Here is a 16,090-nt window from a genome sequence, read left to right as displayed (position 1 = left end):
TTATTGTAATATATATAATAAAAGAAAATTATTTTTTAAGTCTACTCACAACGTATTACAATATATATATATATATTATATTTTAGATTATCTAATTATAAATAAATTATTTTTTTAGTAACTAAATATTTTACTATCATATAATTGTTTTTTCACAAAAAAATAAAGATAAAATTGTCTTATATTTTTAACTATATGTTGTAATTGTATGATATGTTTGTAATTAAAAAAAAAAAAAAAAAAAAGGGAAAGAAAAAGGTGCATAGAGCAACATGATTCTCAAATCACCAAACAAAATTTCCTTGGGAGTACTGCACAATTCGGCAAATAAAAAGTTGAAAATTAAATCCAGACAAAATTTTAGCAGGAAGTATCACAATGCTTCCAAAAAATAAAAAAAGGACAAAGACACCAAGCAAAAGGAACAGAACACAAAAATAAACAAGCTATGAATCCATGGCTTCAGAAGGGCACTTTTCATCAGCAAAATATATTTCTTGTGTTCTTGCGGATGCTCCTCTCCTCAACCATCAACACTTGACTTCCTTCAAACCATGTGCAAGGTACAAGAATGTCGGATTTGTTGATCCCTCCTTGTAGTAAGCAAACACCATGGCACTATTGTCGTGCATGCTCTCTCCCACAAAGCTGCATCGCAAAATATAATCAAAATTCCGTGGGGAGAAATTTAAGTATGTATTAGGACTTACAATTGGAGATCTTTGATCTTAGCAAGCAAGTACTTGGTTGCTCCTTCAATGCTCTTCTTGAACTCCTCTTGCTTCGGCCCTTCCAGCTTCTCGGATAACAGCTTAATGTATTTCTTCATGTATGCAATGAATGGCTTCTTGTCGAAAGAAGGTTGCTCCTGTGAATGTTTTATGTACAAATTATTAGGTCACATGGAAGTAATCCATGTAAAGCAGAACAAATAATTGAAAGTAAGACTAAACCTGGAGCCTGAAGGTGTCAACAATGTCGACCACTTTTGTTACTTGGTCATCCACACCTTCGTCCTCTTCTCCTCCTTCGGCAGAAGGGTTTGCACCAATGTTCACATCAATGGCTCCTTGAGTAACCCACTGTAAATCAACAAAGAAAATTGAGTATGTGGTTAGTATATATGTATGTATTGTAGAATAGGAGTAACACAGAAATCAAACACAAATGGCCAGAATTAACACATGGTGAAGTGAAGAGGTGTAAACAGTGTAATAAAGATATTAACCTTTCCTTCAACCTCCCAAAGAGCTCCATTCTCAATTTCTTTGTAGGGGAAGGAGTCCGAAAGAAGTTCGTCGCCTGTAATTTTTAGATGTAGATTTAGAATGAGTTAAAAAGGATAGCAGGAATTGCAATATCTGCAACATAGCCGCCAATCTATGCATAATTCTCAGAATTAATACACTAAACGAATGAACCGATCACACACGGAAACACTAATTTTATAGAATCACGAATCCTTCACCAAAGGAAACAGTTTCTGACGTGTAGAAAGCAAAACCATGATCTGTTGTATTGGAATCATGAAACTCGGAGGTGATGCTCGATTAGCAATGGCTGACAGAGGATCTCTAATTTCTAAATCAACCTATACAGTTAATACTAACCCGATCAGAATATATAATGGAGCGCATGACAAATTGCCGAAATTATTAACAAATTCATGCCCTCGCTAGAGCAACACGATCGCAGAGAACACGATTGATCCCGAATGTAAACTCAAATTAGAATTAGAATAAAATCAAAACCTCCAAAACCTCGACGTCTCATTCCAGACAAAACGAAAGAAATTAAATTACCGTTGAGCAAATCCTGATAGACCAACATGTTGGCACAATACAAAGCTTCCGGCGTTTGGTCGAAAGAAGAAAGCGAAAGCTTTTCGGAGAGAATAAAACCTTTACACAGAAAGAGATTATCAAAGTTGTGATCATAATTGAGTATAAATAGCGCGAAGATGAAGGGAGAGAGATTAAATCGGCCACGCGCCCGCGCGTGGGTTTGTTGAGATTTTGCCGGGATATTCATATTCATATCGTATCCGTCTTAGATTTAGCGATTTTATAACATGTTTTTATTCCTTACTAATTTATTTATGTTATTTCCTTATTATATGATTTAGGTCTTCCAAAAAAAAAATATTAAATAGATATTTATAATCTCCAAAATAATATCAGATTTGATTTCTTTTTCTTTTTATTAATAATTTATTATATTTTAAAAGTAACAAAATTTTCGAATTATCAATAATAAACTTTGGCAATGACAAATTACACAGGATGTAAGTAATTTAGTTACCAAGAATATATTGATATTACCAAAAATAATATACTATACAGTAATCTTTTATATTAATTTTATTATTAATATAATTAAAATAATTATTTTTAAGTAATCAGGAGCTTAATTATAAAATCACCACATTTTAATATAATATTTTTATATTTTAGTAAAAATGTACAAAATTATTTTATTTATTCAGTGAAATTTATTGTGTTAAATTAAAGTATGCACGCTCCACAAATCAACACAAGTTTTCTAGCGTGTTTCACTCTATTCATTTTTTAAAAAAATTAACTTAGAGTAGACACGCTTCATTTAAAAAGTATTTCACGTGGATTCTCGAAAAAAAAAATTGTACATACATGAATAATCTATTCAATCTATTTAACTTTTATTTAAAATTCGAGAATATCACATCTTTCCGACTCATCATTATTCAACTCTGGGTATCACATTCTCTCCAACTTATCTCTATCAAATTTGGAGTATCACTATATAAGCCCAAAATTGATGTTCAATTGTAAGCTCACATTATGCAATTTTTATAAAAATAAAAAAAAAATATTTAAAATAATATTTTCAATAAAATAAATAACTACTCCCTCCATGCCATGTAGCACAAAGCAATGTTTGTTTAATAGAATATTTTAGGTTTAGAAAATCTCCAACTCCAGATCTTCCACAACGCAATGCAACGCAACGTCCAAATTATCTTTATATACCAAACATTCACTAATAAATACCACATCTTCAAAATTGTAATTCTCCCATGAAATCTTTTGTGCATATTTTAATTTAACCCAAATTCTATGGAATAGATAAAATATAATATATTTTACATATTTCAACTAAAAATTAAAAAAAAAAAATTATATAATTTTTTAAAAAAATAAAATAATATTGATGATGTGGGGTTCTCTTTAATTCAAGAAAAGGAAAAAAACAATTATACAATGTGACTACTCCTTCAAAGATAGCCTTGATCTGTGAAAATAAATTTGTGATTATTAAATCATAAATTTAGATTTATTCAAAGAATATCCGACTACAAATTTTCATGTCATATAATAATAATAATTTAGTTGTCCTTCAACTTTATTAAAAAAAATAATATTTTATCTGTAATCAAATTTATTTTTTCACTTTTTTTTAGAACGTCCACTAAATTTAGTAGATTTTTTTTTTTACATTATTATTACTAATTACTAGTAATTAAAATTATTTTTACGTGAGAGAGGGAGTAATAATAAGATTTGACTAGAGCGATGGGTGAAAAGGGAATATTGTAAGTGCCTTGAAATTTTGGACCTGTAAGGAATTTACAGGCATGGCTGAGGCTGACCCTTAAATTTACAACAATACAACAACGGAGCTGTAGCCTGTAGTGTGGTGGGTTATATGTATGAGTAGCAGTCGCGCCCACCGCACTCTCATCTCGTGGATCCACGCTCTTTTCCTCTCCCTCCTTTCCAGCCGGCCATGGGATTTCGGATCTGGTACTAAGGTAAATCATCGCCATTTTCATCTGATTTTATACCTTTCAATGAACGATCGATTGGTTTAGATGGAACCTAGGGTTTTCTTATCGACTGCTTCCGTTGTCCATTTCGTTTGTCTCACTTTTTTCTCAACTTATTTGCTGAATTCGATTGAGAGATCCTGTGTGGTTTATTATTGGGTTTTGGATTTTGCAAATTGATTGCGTTTTTGGATGTGAATTGATTTTTAGGGTTTGAATATTGGGGATAGATAGCAAGCAATTATGGATGGCAACAAAGACGAGGCGTTGAGATGCATCAGAATCGCCAAAGAGGCACTCGCAGCAAGCAACAAAGAAAAAGCCCTAAAATTCCTCGGAATTGCTCGCCGCCTAAATCAGAGTTTACCTTTGGACGAGCTTTACGCTGCGTGTAATGATCTCGACGAATCGTCCACTGCTGGCCCTTCCAACGACGCCGAGGATGTTGCTGCAAAGGTGAAAGAGGACAAAAGCTCCTCCATCAATGGCGGACTACCTAATGGGGAGAGGAATTACACAGATGAGCATGTGCACTTGGTGAGGCAGATCAGGATGAAGAAGGATTACTATTCCATTCTTGGTCTAGAAAAGAACTGCTCCGTAGAGGAGATTAGGAAGGCTTACAGAAAACTGTCACTGAAAGTTCATCCTGACAAGAACAAGGCTCCAGGCTCCGAGGAGGCGTTCAAGAAAGTCGGAAAGGCCTTTAAATGCTTAAGCGACGATGAATCGAGGAGGCAATATGATCAGACTGGTTTGGTCGATGAGTTTGAGCATAATCAGCAGTATCCAGTTAGGAGGAGACGTAGGCGAACTGGGAATGATTTCTTCGACGATGAGTTTGATCCCGACGAGATATTCCGAGCATTCTTCGGGGAGCGAGACATGTTTAGAAATGGTCATGTGTATCGGACTCGAACACATAATCACGCTGCCGGTGGTAATCAGAGGGAGGAATTGGGCGGAGGCCCGAGTGTGTTGCTGCTGCTTCAGCTGCTTCCGTTTTTGTTAATCATTCTTCTTGCTTATCTCCCTTTTTCAGAGCCCGAGTACTCGTTGCAGAGAAACTATTCTTACCAGTATAGGAAGACGACAGAAAAACATGGAGTGGAGTTCTTTGTTAAGTCGCAGCAATTTGATGAGAGTTATCCTATTGGAAGCCCTGGTCGGGATGAGATTGAGAATAGTGTGATCAAGGATTACAAGCATATGCTCGGGCGATATTGCCACATGGAAATGCAGAGGCGCCATTGGAATAGGCATTTTCCGACTCCCCATTGCGACAAGCTTCAAAGTCTGGCTGCATGAAAGTGAGCTCAGTCTTTTGTGTTATAGTTTTTACATATGGTTTGTTTTGTCATTCCCAATCATGTGATCTTTAATGTACAAGTTCTAAGTAACGGTTGATGCTTTAGTTAAGTAACTATCTTGATCAAAGGGGTTTCCTGTAGAATGAACTAATTTTTCGCGTGGAAAAAAAATTATTTGCCTTCATTGATTACCTTTTAAGTAGCTTGCCTCACATCTAAACGTTGACTTTGGCTCGTTGAGTAGAGATTGAGTTTACTTTCAACTATTACTTTGGAGAAGTGATTTTTTGTTATTTAATGTGGAGTTTCTTCCTGTAGAATGAAAATTTATTTGCCTTCATTCAGTTACCCTTTAAGTAGTTTGTGTTGGTTCGCCTTACATCAATATGTTGACTTTGGCTCGATAATTAGAGAAGTTGCGGAACTTTTGGAAGATTTTTGAAAATACTAAAAAAAGGTTGGTTATTCGAGGCAATGTTTCGCGAAAGGAAAGTTGTATTTGATGTAATATTTTTTGAAAAGATTACTGTGGATAAATAGTGTAAAAGTTCCAAAAGCTTATGTAAATGGAGAAGATTATGGATGAAGCTTTTACAATTCTTTGTTATTAATGATGAGTTTCTTCGTTGCATTATACACGAGCAGATTGTGAAGTGGATGACTTCCCGGGACGGTGATGGTGATTCATCTCTGAGAGACTGAAGCCTTCTGATTGGCTGCCGGATCGGGAAATTTTGTAGCGCTGTTGTGGCCGCCACTGCCTGTGGTTGGTTATGAAGATGCATAGAATAGGAAGCATTTGGTGCTAACTAAGATCTCATCTTATGATATGATAAGATATGATTTGATGATAATAATAGTACTGCTAATGTGTGCATCTGAATATATATGTTGTTTTTATACATAACATCTGAATGTGTCTCTTCTTTTTGTTATTCTCCCCATATATTATCATTTATTTATTATGGGTCAACTCTTTTGTGTATGAACAAATGGTAGTACTTATTTTGTAAAGGGATTATTTGCAATAACAATCTTGATTTGCAATAACACCACCATAAGTAGGGTAGGGTAGGGTAGTGTGATTGGTCTTTCAATCATGTCAACGGGGGCTTCTTACGCATATTGGATCACATACATAAGAAGAAAGAGTTGAATGAAGTTATCTAATTAATATCTATGACTTTTTAAGCTATTTTGGGAATCGAAACAAACTGAATTTTGAGGTGAAAAATCAGCCTATACCGATGTTACGCGAATTTTCAGATCTCATCTTCTCTCTGTTTTTCAGACAAGACTCGCTCGCAAAAACTAAGGATTCATTTACCTCACCAAATTTTAATTCATTTTCTTCCATTCTCTTGCTTTCCATGAACTCCCTTCTTCTTCTTCTGTAAAAAATATCATCATATTCATTTTCATAATTAAGAGATCAACCCTAATGGGGACTGACCACGAGGTGAGAAAAGGATACCTTAAAAAAAACAAGAAGAGACTTTCATGGAAGTATCCCTTCGAGTATATCATTCAAGAGCAGAGATTTGTTTGCCTTCTTGTCGGAATCACCATCGCCGGCGTCGGTTTTAATGTTGTCCAAATTCCGACGCACAAGGAGGAATCCATTGCATCAGATCAGGTCCATCATCGCATCGGGTATGAGTTGGATCACGGATCATTAGGCCATTTCAGTGCAGGCATGTGATTGAGAATTCTCCTATGTTTTCTGTTCGATTGTTTTAAGGTAATGCTGTTGTTGTAAAGTTAGAATTTAATGATGAATGATTATTGCAGGTGGAAAGGTTCCGTTGGGATTGAAAGGCAGGGGGCTGAGGATTCTGGTGACAGGCGGCGCAGGCTTCGTCGGCAGCCATTTGGTCGACCGGCTGATAGATCGCGGAGACAGTGTAATTGTGGTCGATAATTTTTTTACAGGTCGAAAAGAGAACGTGCTGCATCATTCGGGTAATCCGAGGTTTGAGCTCATTCGCCACGATGTTGTCGAGCCAATTCTGCTCGAAGTTGATCAGATCTACCATCTTGCTTGCCCGGCTTCTCCCGTGCATTACAAGTTCAACCCCGTCAAGACAATCATATCCTTCGATTTTGCGCTTTCTTGTTCTTACACTGTTTCATTAGGTCAATGTCGAATTCATCGGTGTTCTTGGATGGTTCATCAAGGGAATGGTTACGTGCTGATTTGGAAAATTCAAATCAACACCCATAATATATACAAGCAACATCTGTTCTTATTATACATGTGTTGTGTGTAATAAAATCAACTGTTGTGTATTTGCATATGACTATACAACCCACGGTCTGCTCTTTGGCAAAATTTTAAATCCAGCACAGCAGCTGCCGCTGTTCCTTGACTTACATTTGTTGTGGCAATCACAAGACGAATGTGATGGGGACATTGAACATGTTGGGCCTGGCTAAAAGGATCGGGGCGCGGTTCTTGATCACGAGCACAAGCGAAGTCTACGGCGATCCCTTGCAGCATCCGCAGTCCGAAAGTTATTGGGGCAATGTGAATCCTATAGGTGAGCCGTCCTGTCTGAAAGTGGAAAAAAATGAGGGCTACTAGGTACTGAGTTGTCTAAATTGCGATCCATTTCGAACAGGTGTCCGGAGCTGTTATGACGAGGGGAAGCGAACAGCCGAGACGCTGTCCATGGATTACCACAGAGGGCTCAACGTCGAGGTATGGAAACTCTCTACCCTGTCTGAATCACTACCCGAGCTCGTGCGCTTACTATGATTCCGGCATTGTCTCGATCAGGTGAGGATTGCTCGGATTTTCAACACGTATGGTCCGCGGATGTGCATCGATGATGGGCGCGTCGTCAGCAATTTCGTCGCTCAGGTGCCCGCCCCGCCCCCCAATACTGTGCCAACAATACATTATAAAATACAACTGTCAGCATATAATTTCAACTAACAATTAGTCACGATTTTGATTCACCTTAATCGGCACTCTGATCCTACCGTTGTAATAACAATTGCAGGCGTTAAGGAAGGAGCCATTGACCGTATATGGCGATGGGAAGCAAACCAGAAGCTTTCAATACGTTTCTGATTTGGTAACCGATTTGAATTTTTTCCAACATTGTAAGAAAATGGACAACACAAGTTAGTCCCGACATTTTTACTGCTACTGCTACAACACAGGTAGAAGGACTGATGCGGCTAATGGAAGGCGACCACGTCGGCCCTTTCAACCTCGGGAACCCCGGCGAATTCACCATGCTAGAACTTGCAAAGGTAAGTTGTTCCCACAAAGGTTTTTATGTCTTTTGAAGACAACATATAAGTCATAAATATCGCGCGCAGGTCGTGCAAGATGTGATTGATCCAAATGCAAAAATAGAGTTCAGGCCGAATACGGAGGATGATCCTCACAAGAGGAAACCGGACATTTCGAGGGCGAAACAGCTACTTGGATGGCAGCCTAAAGTGTCTTTAAGGGAAGGGCTTCCAAACATGGTCACCGACTTCAGACAGCGAATTTTTGGCGAAGACAAGGACATCGAGTAGAGTCTATACACAAATACTTTCACACACACATATATATATATATCGCGCGCTCTTGCGGTAATAAAAGAAGCAATGCCGCATCCGAATTACTACAGAATAACACCTGCAGATCAGATCAAAGCCTTTAGCTTCCTAACTTCAGTTGTTCCATTAGATAGTTATGTTATTGTTTTATCAGAACAACCTTAAATTCTATCTTCTTGGAGACATTTGATGAAGGTAATATCTTTTTCTTCAAAGTAATGCAATGCATGAGTAAATGAAAGAAAATTTTTGATAGCTGAGTCATGGTTGAAGTGCTAATTACGACATGACATGACGATGATTACTTCTAATCAGTATATAAAAATTGGACAAACATCACATAATTTCAATGACATTGATGGCTCTATGATGTACTGTATGAATATATTTTTTGTATTGTGATAGATGGTAATATGTACTATAGACTATTGTTATATGTTATCTGTTACTATAAAATAACTTATATATTTTAGATATTGTCCATCTCTAATGAAGTGTATATAAAATGATACTCATTCAACTTACTAACATTGACATGATCTTATCAATAAATCATACAATATATTTTTATGCAAAATAGAAAATGAGAGATTAACAAAAAAGAAAAAAAAAATACATTTTTGAATAAGTTGGAGTTGTGTTGATTATCTTATTATTTTAAAAAAAAATTATTAAGCAAAAAAAAAAAAAGAAAAAATGATTAAGTTTCAACGAAGTTACACTATAATAAAGATTGACAAAGAATGAAGTTCTTGGGATCCAAGTGATATTATGTAAAGCCCAAGAATGAAATTCTTGGGGCCCAAATGATAAAATAATATGCCGAGGGGCCATTATGAGAAATGTTATAAGCTTATTGCTAGCATTTATATCTTTCCCTAGATTCGCTGGAAAACCCCAATTCTCCACTCACTTCTTGCGACGCGCGCCGGCGGCTGCTCAGGCGAAGGTGAGCCCGTTCCCATCTTCGTTCCCGTTCCTCATTCGTATCGATTAGTATTTATTTACGATTTATTGTTATTATTCCTACCTTTTTGAATAGATTCATGCTTTCGTGAGGGTTTTGAGTTTTCCTTTCCTCCTTAAAGTGAGCTCCTTTAATACTGAATGGATTATTGATTTGTCAAAGACTTTTTTCTTGAGCATGTCTCGTGTTTTCGGTTTTTGATTTAAATATTAGAGCCTTCCTCTGGGTCTTCGGGATGTTATTTGGCGATTAGGGTTTGGTGGAAACGATTTGATCCTTATGAGGTGGTTTAATAGTTCATTTCTACTTTTGATTCTTGCCTTTAGGGTTTGAAAATGGATGGAACGGCGAATGGATAGACTACATTGATTATTTTGCTTTTACTCTTTAGTGCAATCTACTCGCGGTGTTGATTACAAATCTTTCATGTGGTTGTAGCTAGATTTTTGAATTTGAGTTGGAGAGAGGCATACCAGCGGCAGTAAAAATGTCTAGAAAGGGATTGATGGAGCAGGACCTCAATAAGCTGGATGTATCAACACTACATCCACTCTCACCTGAGGTTATTTCTCGCCAGGCTACAATAAATATTGGTAGCTCCTTGTTCTTGAATGTTTTGACAATTTCAGTGTTGTATATCTATGTGATTTTGTTTCCCCTATATCATTTACTTCGAATATTGTCTTTAAAAAAATAATTATTTGTCTCTTCAGGCACTATTGGTCATGTGGCTCATGGGAAATCAACAGTTGTGAAGGCCATATCTGGTGTTCAGGTATTGAACATGTTTCATTATTAATTGGGATTATATAATTGACCTCCTATCTTTAACGTGAGCATGGTAAATAATTTCTCAGTTGTAATAAATTTCTTGATGGTTTTCTTAGTGGATTGTATGCATTTTCCATAAATTTAACCGTAGAGGATATTGAGCTTAGAAAAGGAGTTGGCCTCTTCTTCATCATTACCTTACAATATTTGGCGGCGAGCAGTGTTTGTCAACTGTCTAAATGCTAGAGTTGATTCCGAGAAGTTATTTCCAGAGTCATCTTTTTTCTTTCTTTTTTTTTTTTGTTTTTTTTTTTTTAAAGTGAAATTTTGCTTTATGAAATTGCCCATTTCTTTTGGTAGCTTTATGCTATTTTTTTTTTCCCTCTACACCTTTTGAGGGGTTTTTCTATGAACTTTGTTCTTATAAATGATCCTATACGATGTAATTTCATTGAGTTATGAAGATTAAATTCTTCAGGGTTAACTTAGTGCTGGAAATTGTTGTGATTGTTATGGTTCTAAATCAGACTGTTCACTTTAAAAATGATCTGGAACATAATAGAAATACATCTCCTACCAAGGCAAACTTTGTAATTTGCCATCCTCTCACGTAACCTGCAATGATCGACCCATGAAAAGGACGATTAATTCACATGAGTGGTTTTCTTTTATCTTTGTAGTTTGTACTTATGAGTGATCCTATGTGATGTAATTTCATCGAGCTATGAAGATTAATTTCCTCCTGATTGACTTTGTACTGGAAATTCTTAAGATTGTTATTGTTCTAAAATCAGACTGTTCGCTTTAAAAATGAGCTGGAACGTAATATTACCATCAAGCTTGGATATGCCAATGCAAAGATATACAAGTGTGAGGATGATCGATGCCCTCGACCCATGTGCTACAAGTAAGATTTGGCATGCAGGATGTGGATTTGTGTTTTTCTTTCCTGATACTCACTGAATGTGCTTATCTTTTCAGGGCTTATGGAAGTGGAAAAGAAGATAGTCCAATGTGTGATGTTCCTGGATTTGAGAACAGTAGGATGAAATTGCTTAGGCACGTGTCTTTTGTTGATTGCCCTGTAAGGCTTCTGATTGGTATTTTTTACCATTTACATTTGTATTTAATTGTTCACAATTACTGAAAAGAATTTTATCCTGAGTTCTGTCTGTCCCTAAACAATGTTGCTTCCTAGTGTGGGTCAATGCCTTCATTAGTCTGGTTGCTAAACCATGTTCATATTCACGACTTAATGTTCCCTGGGATTGTCCTTTTCTACAGGGTCATGATATTCTCATGGCTACTATGCTTAATGGGGCTGCTATTATGGATGGAGCCTTGCTTCTTATTGCTGCCAATGAGAGTTGTCCACAACCACAAACATCTGAACATTTAGCTGCTGTTGAAATTATGCGACTACAACACATTATCATTCTTCAGAATAAAGTTGATCTTGTCCCGGAAAATGTAGCAATCAACCAGCATGAAGCCATTCAGAAATTTATTCAGGTAAATCAAAGCATATGATGCAATACAGAAATACAGATTTTTCCCATTTTTATATGTAACATATATTTTATATGTATGTAACATCTTTTTCTAAATTGTTTCTACAGGGAACTGTTGCAGATGGTGCACCAGTAGTGCCAATTTCTGCACAGTTGAAGTACAATGTTGATGTTGTATGTGAATATATTGTGAAGAAAATACCTATACCAGAGAGGAACTTCATTTCACCCCCAAATATGATTGTAATCAGATCTTTTGATGTGAATAAGCCTGGCTCTGAAGTTGATGAAATCAAAGGTGGTGTTGCTGGTGGAAGTATTCTCAAAGTAGGTTTTGTTTTGCTTATTACCTAAACAAAGCAATCTTTTCAGCTTATTACTTCTGTTATTCTGTTTATATGTCTATTCAGTACTATTGCAAAGCAATCTTTTCAGCCTCCGTATTTGAGTAGAAAAGCCTATTTCCATTTTGCTCATTATATATATCTATATCTATATCATAGCTTGGACGTCTATTTAAAATGCATATCCTGGTCTTGCTCAGCAGAGTTATGATTACATTTCATTTTTGGTTTCTCAAACAAATCCTTTTCATATAATAGCCACTTGAAGTTCAATTGGTTATTTGTAGCAATACAAATGATTTGAGAATTGTTCCTGCAGGGTGTTCTGAAGGTAAATCAGTACATTGAGGTTCGTCCCGGTATAGTAGTGAAGGATGAGAAGGACAACATCAAATGCACCCCCATATACTCAAGAATAATTTCGCTGTATGCCGAGCAGAATGAATTACAATTTGCTGTTCCTGGGGGTCTCATTGGTGTTGGAACTACAATGGACCCCACACTTACCCGTGCTGATAGGCTGGTGGGCCAGGTTCTTGGAGAGGTTGGTTCGCTCCCAGAAGTGTATGTTGAACTAGAGGTAAGGGTCCCTTCATAGCATTTTCCAACTCATTAAGTTTCGTAATATAGTTTTGAATTGCCTCCAACAAGATCTAGTAGTTTTCTTATAAAAAATAAAAGTTTAGTCATCGAAATGTCCAGTTCAGCGAATTCATTCCCTATGAAACTCTGTTTTCATTGTTGTACCTTGCCTTGAATGCAGGTTAATTTCTTTTTGTTGCGTCGATTGCTGGGTGTGAGGACAAAAGACACAGAAAGGCAAGGAAAAGTATCAAAGCTGGCCAAGGGAGAGATTCTAATGTTGAACATTGGATCAATGTCCACCGGAGCTCGTGTTCTTGCTGTGAAGAACGTATTTGCGAAGCTGCAGTTGACTTCCCCTGTGTGCACCAGTAAAGGCGAAAAAATTGCGCTCAGCCGCAGAATCGACAGGCACTGGCGTCTGATTGGCTGGGGTCAGATCCAAGCTGGCATCACTCTCGAGGTTCCGCCCTGCCCGATTTAAATCAGATTACTGCATCTACACCGTAACCACCCGGAGAAAAAAAGAAATCTCGAACCGTATAACCAGGGACACTTAAAATGTGGGAAGGCAGACAACTGCTGGGGACAATTTTCGTTCGATGGCGGAGAAAATATTATTTAAAGTTTTTCATATTTGACATATTGTTTGTGATGATTTTGTTTCTTATACCCTCTCGGAGTTATTCATATTTTTGTTTCAAATGGCTTCTCTGCGCTTATGGATCATTGAGTTTGTTACTTGCTACTAAAGCAGTATTCTTTAAACCAGGCTTTTTTATTTTATTTTATTTTTTTTTGTGCTCCCAGATTTTAGAATAAACTGAAATGGGAATTCAATAATGTGTCAAAAACTCAAATTGTGGTTATGGTGAGTTGAATCAAGTTGTAACAAATTTCCAGCTAATTCACTAAGATAAATACAAGAAGGGAGCTCTCAAATGAAGCTAAATTTTCAAAAAGGCTTCACTCAGAGGATGGACCTGTTTTGTAGAGTTAGGCTATAGGGTAAAGTCCACAAATTAAAGTTGATTATTTGCATTGCATTGCATGCTGATTTACGTAGAAAATCGCGATGCGTTCCCCCGGATAAAAACACAAGACATATTGAAGTTACAACTTGGATGCATCGACATCAGATTACTGATCAAACAGGATAGCCGAGCACGCGTATGAATAGACCTTCCAAAAAATTTCCCTATAAATAGACGGAGTTAGCACATTATGCTATGTAAAATTGTATCGGCGTCAATATACAATATGGCCTTCAAATTGATCCTTTTGTTGTGTGTATTGATCGCTGTCCCTGTAGCTCAAGCGCAGCCGCTCGGGGGACTTCTTGGTAATCTTTTGGGCCTACTTCGTATTCAAGGTATCGTGTACTGCACGCCTAATGGGAACATCGGTATCAATGGAACATCCACGCCAGTTTTTGCGAGTAAGTGAAATCGAATAGTGTTAAGAGCTTTTATTAAGTGTTTTTAAATGAAACTTCAAAGTTTTAGGTTCAAATGAGGATGTTGTTATAGTACTGAAAATTTTTAAATCCTGTTTGGACCTTTATTGTTTTAGTTCAGTAATTCAAGTTTATCTAAGTGATTTTTTTTTGCAATTTTAGTTTTCTGGCGCTAAAGATGCCTATCCATGTAACTCGTTGGAGGACACATGTCCGCCAGGTGTCACTGACGTGGTGGACACCTGGATTTTTAATTTTTTTTTAAAAGAATTTAATTTATTTATTATCTTTTCGTAAAAATAAAAAAATTTCAAAAGAATATTAAAAATATATATATTCACGTGTCTGTCAAGTGTCACTGACCTGGGGGACACGTGTCCTCCGGTGAACTACATGGGTGCCAAGTAAGCATCTCCGACACCGAAAAACTAAAATTGCGAACATTTTTTTAATTACGAAACTAGTTTGCAACAGATTCATATATCCATTTACCCTTTATATTCATATAATACAAATATTCAAATAAACTAACAATTCACCACTATAGTCTACACAACACATACTATAATTGATCACTGCAAATGAGATATATCCATACAACACAATCATATAAATATGAACATAGTACACGCTCTGTTGATTTGTCTCAATCAGCACTTTAAAAATCATCCGATCTTTGTGCAGATGCCGGGGTGCAGCTGCAGTGTGGGGGCAATGTGGTGTCGACTACTACGACGAACGGCGCAGGAGTGTTCTCGTTCCTTCTAGATCCGTTGAACATGGCCCTCAACACGCTCACGAATAAATGCACCGCTGTTGTGAACACGCCGCTGGCCTCTTGCAACGCCAGCCTGCCGTCGGTCGGAGAGCTGGTGTCGAACCTGCAGTTTGTTGGAAGCACTTTCTCTGGACTACTGAAAATTTTCAACATTGGCGCCTCTGATTTTCAGTTCAATGCCAATGTGAAGTAACTGCATGCAGAAATGTAGTGCATATAAGCATGACTATGAATTAATCAATCAATCAATCTATCTATGAAATAAGTGAAAACTGTTCACTAGGACATGATAATTTATCTTCTGTAAGGTTTTTTCTTAATTTGTATGGTTTGTTGTTCTTTTGGATTGCATGTATTATGTATTGCGGTTTCATCAAACTGTGTTTGTATCCTGCTTTGAATTATTATATTGACGAACGTCATAAAAAATAATATACACAACGACTTGGACCCCGAGCTCATGTGTGGCTCGGCTCGGTCACTGATTGACTGCATGGAGTTGGGTTGGACTCGTAAGACCAACATAAGTAGAAAGTCCTTTCCAATCAATTTTATAGTTATCATAATAGGATAATAATTCAAAAAAAATTTGTGGTTAAGCGTAGATAAAATTGAAATTTTAAAGAGTATTGTAATTAATTTTTCTTCCAATTTACGATTTTTAATTCGATCTTTATATTTTATATCAAAAAATTATAGACATCAGAATAAAATGATCTTCCTATCACAAATTCAGCTTATATTGTCATATCATTCTTTACTGGTAAACCTTACCCAATCAATGGACCAAGATCTCATTCTATCCCTTACGAGCTAAGTATATTTAACTTTATTTGCACGTATTATTCATTTCACTTATTCTAGCAAGCAGAAATTGTAAGTGTGTGTCAGTGTGTGTGTGTTTTTTTTTTTTTTTTAAAAAAAATAACATAAAATGAGAAATTATGCCAAGAATCAAACTAATGATAAAACCTTCAAGTCATAGAAACATTGTTTTGACTGTCTTAT

The 16,090-nt window shown here is 36.5% G+C and overlaps 5 protein-coding genes across 6 annotated transcripts; 4 read left to right on the top strand and 1 right to left on the bottom strand.

The window, feature by feature from the left end:
* Positions 1–271: 271 nt before the first annotated feature.
* On the bottom strand, positions 272–1,924 carry LOC127249311 (translationally-controlled tumor protein homolog). Its single transcript, XM_051272055.1, has 5 exons — positions 1,803–1,924; positions 1,229–1,302; positions 954–1,082; positions 711–868; positions 272–648 (listed from the first exon to the last, which is right to left on the bottom strand). The coding sequence occupies exons 1-5, from the start codon at positions 1,828–1,830 to the stop codon at positions 531–533; spliced, it is 507 nt and encodes a 168-aa protein (XP_051128012.1). The 5' UTR covers positions 1,831–1,924; the 3' UTR covers positions 272–530.
* Positions 1,925–3,628: 1,704 nt separating this feature from the next.
* Positions 3,629–6,088, top strand: LOC127249218 (chaperone protein dnaJ 49). The gene is made up of 3 exons (XM_051271925.1): positions 3,629–3,790; positions 4,016–5,115; positions 5,761–6,088. The coding sequence occupies exon 2, from the start codon at positions 4,049–4,051 to the stop codon at positions 5,111–5,113; it is 1,065 nt and encodes a 354-aa protein (XP_051127882.1). The 5' UTR covers positions 3,629–3,790; positions 4,016–4,048; the 3' UTR covers positions 5,114–5,115; positions 5,761–6,088.
* Positions 6,089–6,185: 97 nt separating this feature from the next.
* On the top strand, positions 6,186–8,867 carry LOC127249219 (UDP-glucuronic acid decarboxylase 4-like). The gene is made up of 8 exons (XM_051271926.1): positions 6,186–6,809; positions 6,907–7,205; positions 7,508–7,655; positions 7,737–7,816; positions 7,895–7,978; positions 8,121–8,195; positions 8,284–8,376; positions 8,446–8,867. The coding sequence occupies exons 1-8, from the start codon at positions 6,557–6,559 to the stop codon at positions 8,647–8,649; spliced, it is 1,236 nt and encodes a 411-aa protein (XP_051127883.1). The 5' UTR covers positions 6,186–6,556; the 3' UTR covers positions 8,650–8,867.
* A 644-nt stretch (positions 8,868–9,511) lies between these two features.
* On the top strand, positions 9,512–13,558 carry LOC127249234 (eukaryotic translation initiation factor 2 subunit gamma-like). 2 transcript variants are annotated; one of them, XM_051271948.1, is made up of 9 exons: positions 9,512–9,622; positions 10,083–10,233; positions 10,354–10,415; positions 11,206–11,318; positions 11,393–11,495; positions 11,696–11,923; positions 12,031–12,249; positions 12,586–12,846; positions 13,030–13,558. In XM_051271948.1, exons 2-9 carry the CDS (start codon positions 10,128–10,130, stop codon positions 13,330–13,332), a joined length of 1,395 nt encoding a protein of 464 aa, XP_051127905.1. In that variant the 5' UTR covers positions 9,512–9,622; positions 10,083–10,127; the 3' UTR covers positions 13,333–13,558. The 2 variants fall into 2 exon arrangements, with proteins under 2 accessions (XP_051127905.1, XP_051127906.1); XM_051271949.1 differs by having other exon boundaries at positions 9,518–9,622; positions 10,079–10,233.
* A 520-nt stretch (positions 13,559–14,078) lies between these two features.
* Positions 14,079–15,460, top strand: LOC127249235 (phylloplanin-like). The gene is made up of 2 exons (XM_051271950.1): positions 14,079–14,286; positions 14,989–15,460. Exons 1-2 carry the CDS (start codon positions 14,109–14,111, stop codon positions 15,273–15,275), a joined length of 465 nt encoding a protein of 154 aa, XP_051127907.1. The 5' UTR covers positions 14,079–14,108; the 3' UTR covers positions 15,276–15,460.
* The last annotated feature ends 630 nt before the right edge of the window (positions 15,461–16,090 follow it).

The sequence above is a fragment of the Andrographis paniculata genome, unplaced genomic scaffold (assembly GCF_009805555.1).
Source record: "Andrographis paniculata isolate CXL003 unplaced genomic scaffold, ASM980555v1 Contig35END, whole genome shotgun sequence".
NCBI classification, from domain to species: Eukaryota; Viridiplantae; Streptophyta; class Magnoliopsida; order Lamiales; family Acanthaceae; genus Andrographis; species Andrographis paniculata.
The sequence above is the reverse complement of the archived record's forward strand: the minus strand, read 5'-3'. Positions and strand labels throughout refer to the sequence as shown.

Coding starts and splice junctions, on each gene's coding strand:
- LOC127249219 (XM_051271926.1), top strand. CDS start 6,557: ATGGGGACTGACCACGAGGTGAGAAAAGGATACCTTAAAAAAAACAAG. Junction 7,206..7,507: donor TCAACCCCGTCAAGACAATC/ATATCCTTCGAT, acceptor TGTGGCAATCAC/AAGACGAATGTGATGGGGAC. Junction 8,196..8,283: donor TTCAATACGTTTCTGATTTG/GTAACCGATTTG, acceptor GCTACAACACAG/GTAGAAGGACTGATGCGGCT.
- LOC127249235 (XM_051271950.1), top strand. CDS start 14,109: ATGGCCTTCAAATTGATCCTTTTGTTGTGTGTATTGATCGCTGTCCCT. Junction 14,287..14,988: donor ATCCACGCCAGTTTTTGCGA/GTAAGTGAAATC, acceptor ATCTTTGTGCAG/ATGCCGGGGTGCAGCTGCAG.
- LOC127249218 (XM_051271925.1), top strand. CDS start 4,049: ATGGATGGCAACAAAGACGAGGCGTTGAGATGCATCAGAATCGCCAAA.
- LOC127249311 (XM_051272055.1), bottom strand. CDS start 1,830: ATGTTGGTCTATCAGGATTTGCTCAACG. Junction 1,083..1,228: donor TTTGGGAGGTTGAAGGAAAG/GTTAATATCTTT, acceptor GTTGATTTACAG/TGGGTTACTCAAGGAGCCAT. Junction 649..710: donor AAGATCAAAGATCTCCAATT/GTAAGTCCTAAT, acceptor TTTGCGATGCAG/CTTTGTGGGAGAGAGCATGC.
- LOC127249234 (XM_051271948.1), top strand. CDS start 10,128: ATGTCTAGAAAGGGATTGATGGAGCAGGACCTCAATAAGCTGGATGTA. Junction 11,496..11,695: donor TGTCTTTTGTTGATTGCCCT/GTAAGGCTTCTG, acceptor CCTTTTCTACAG/GGTCATGATATTCTCATGGC. Junction 12,250..12,585: donor CTGGTGGAAGTATTCTCAAA/GTAGGTTTTGTT, acceptor TTGTTCCTGCAG/GGTGTTCTGAAGGTAAATCA.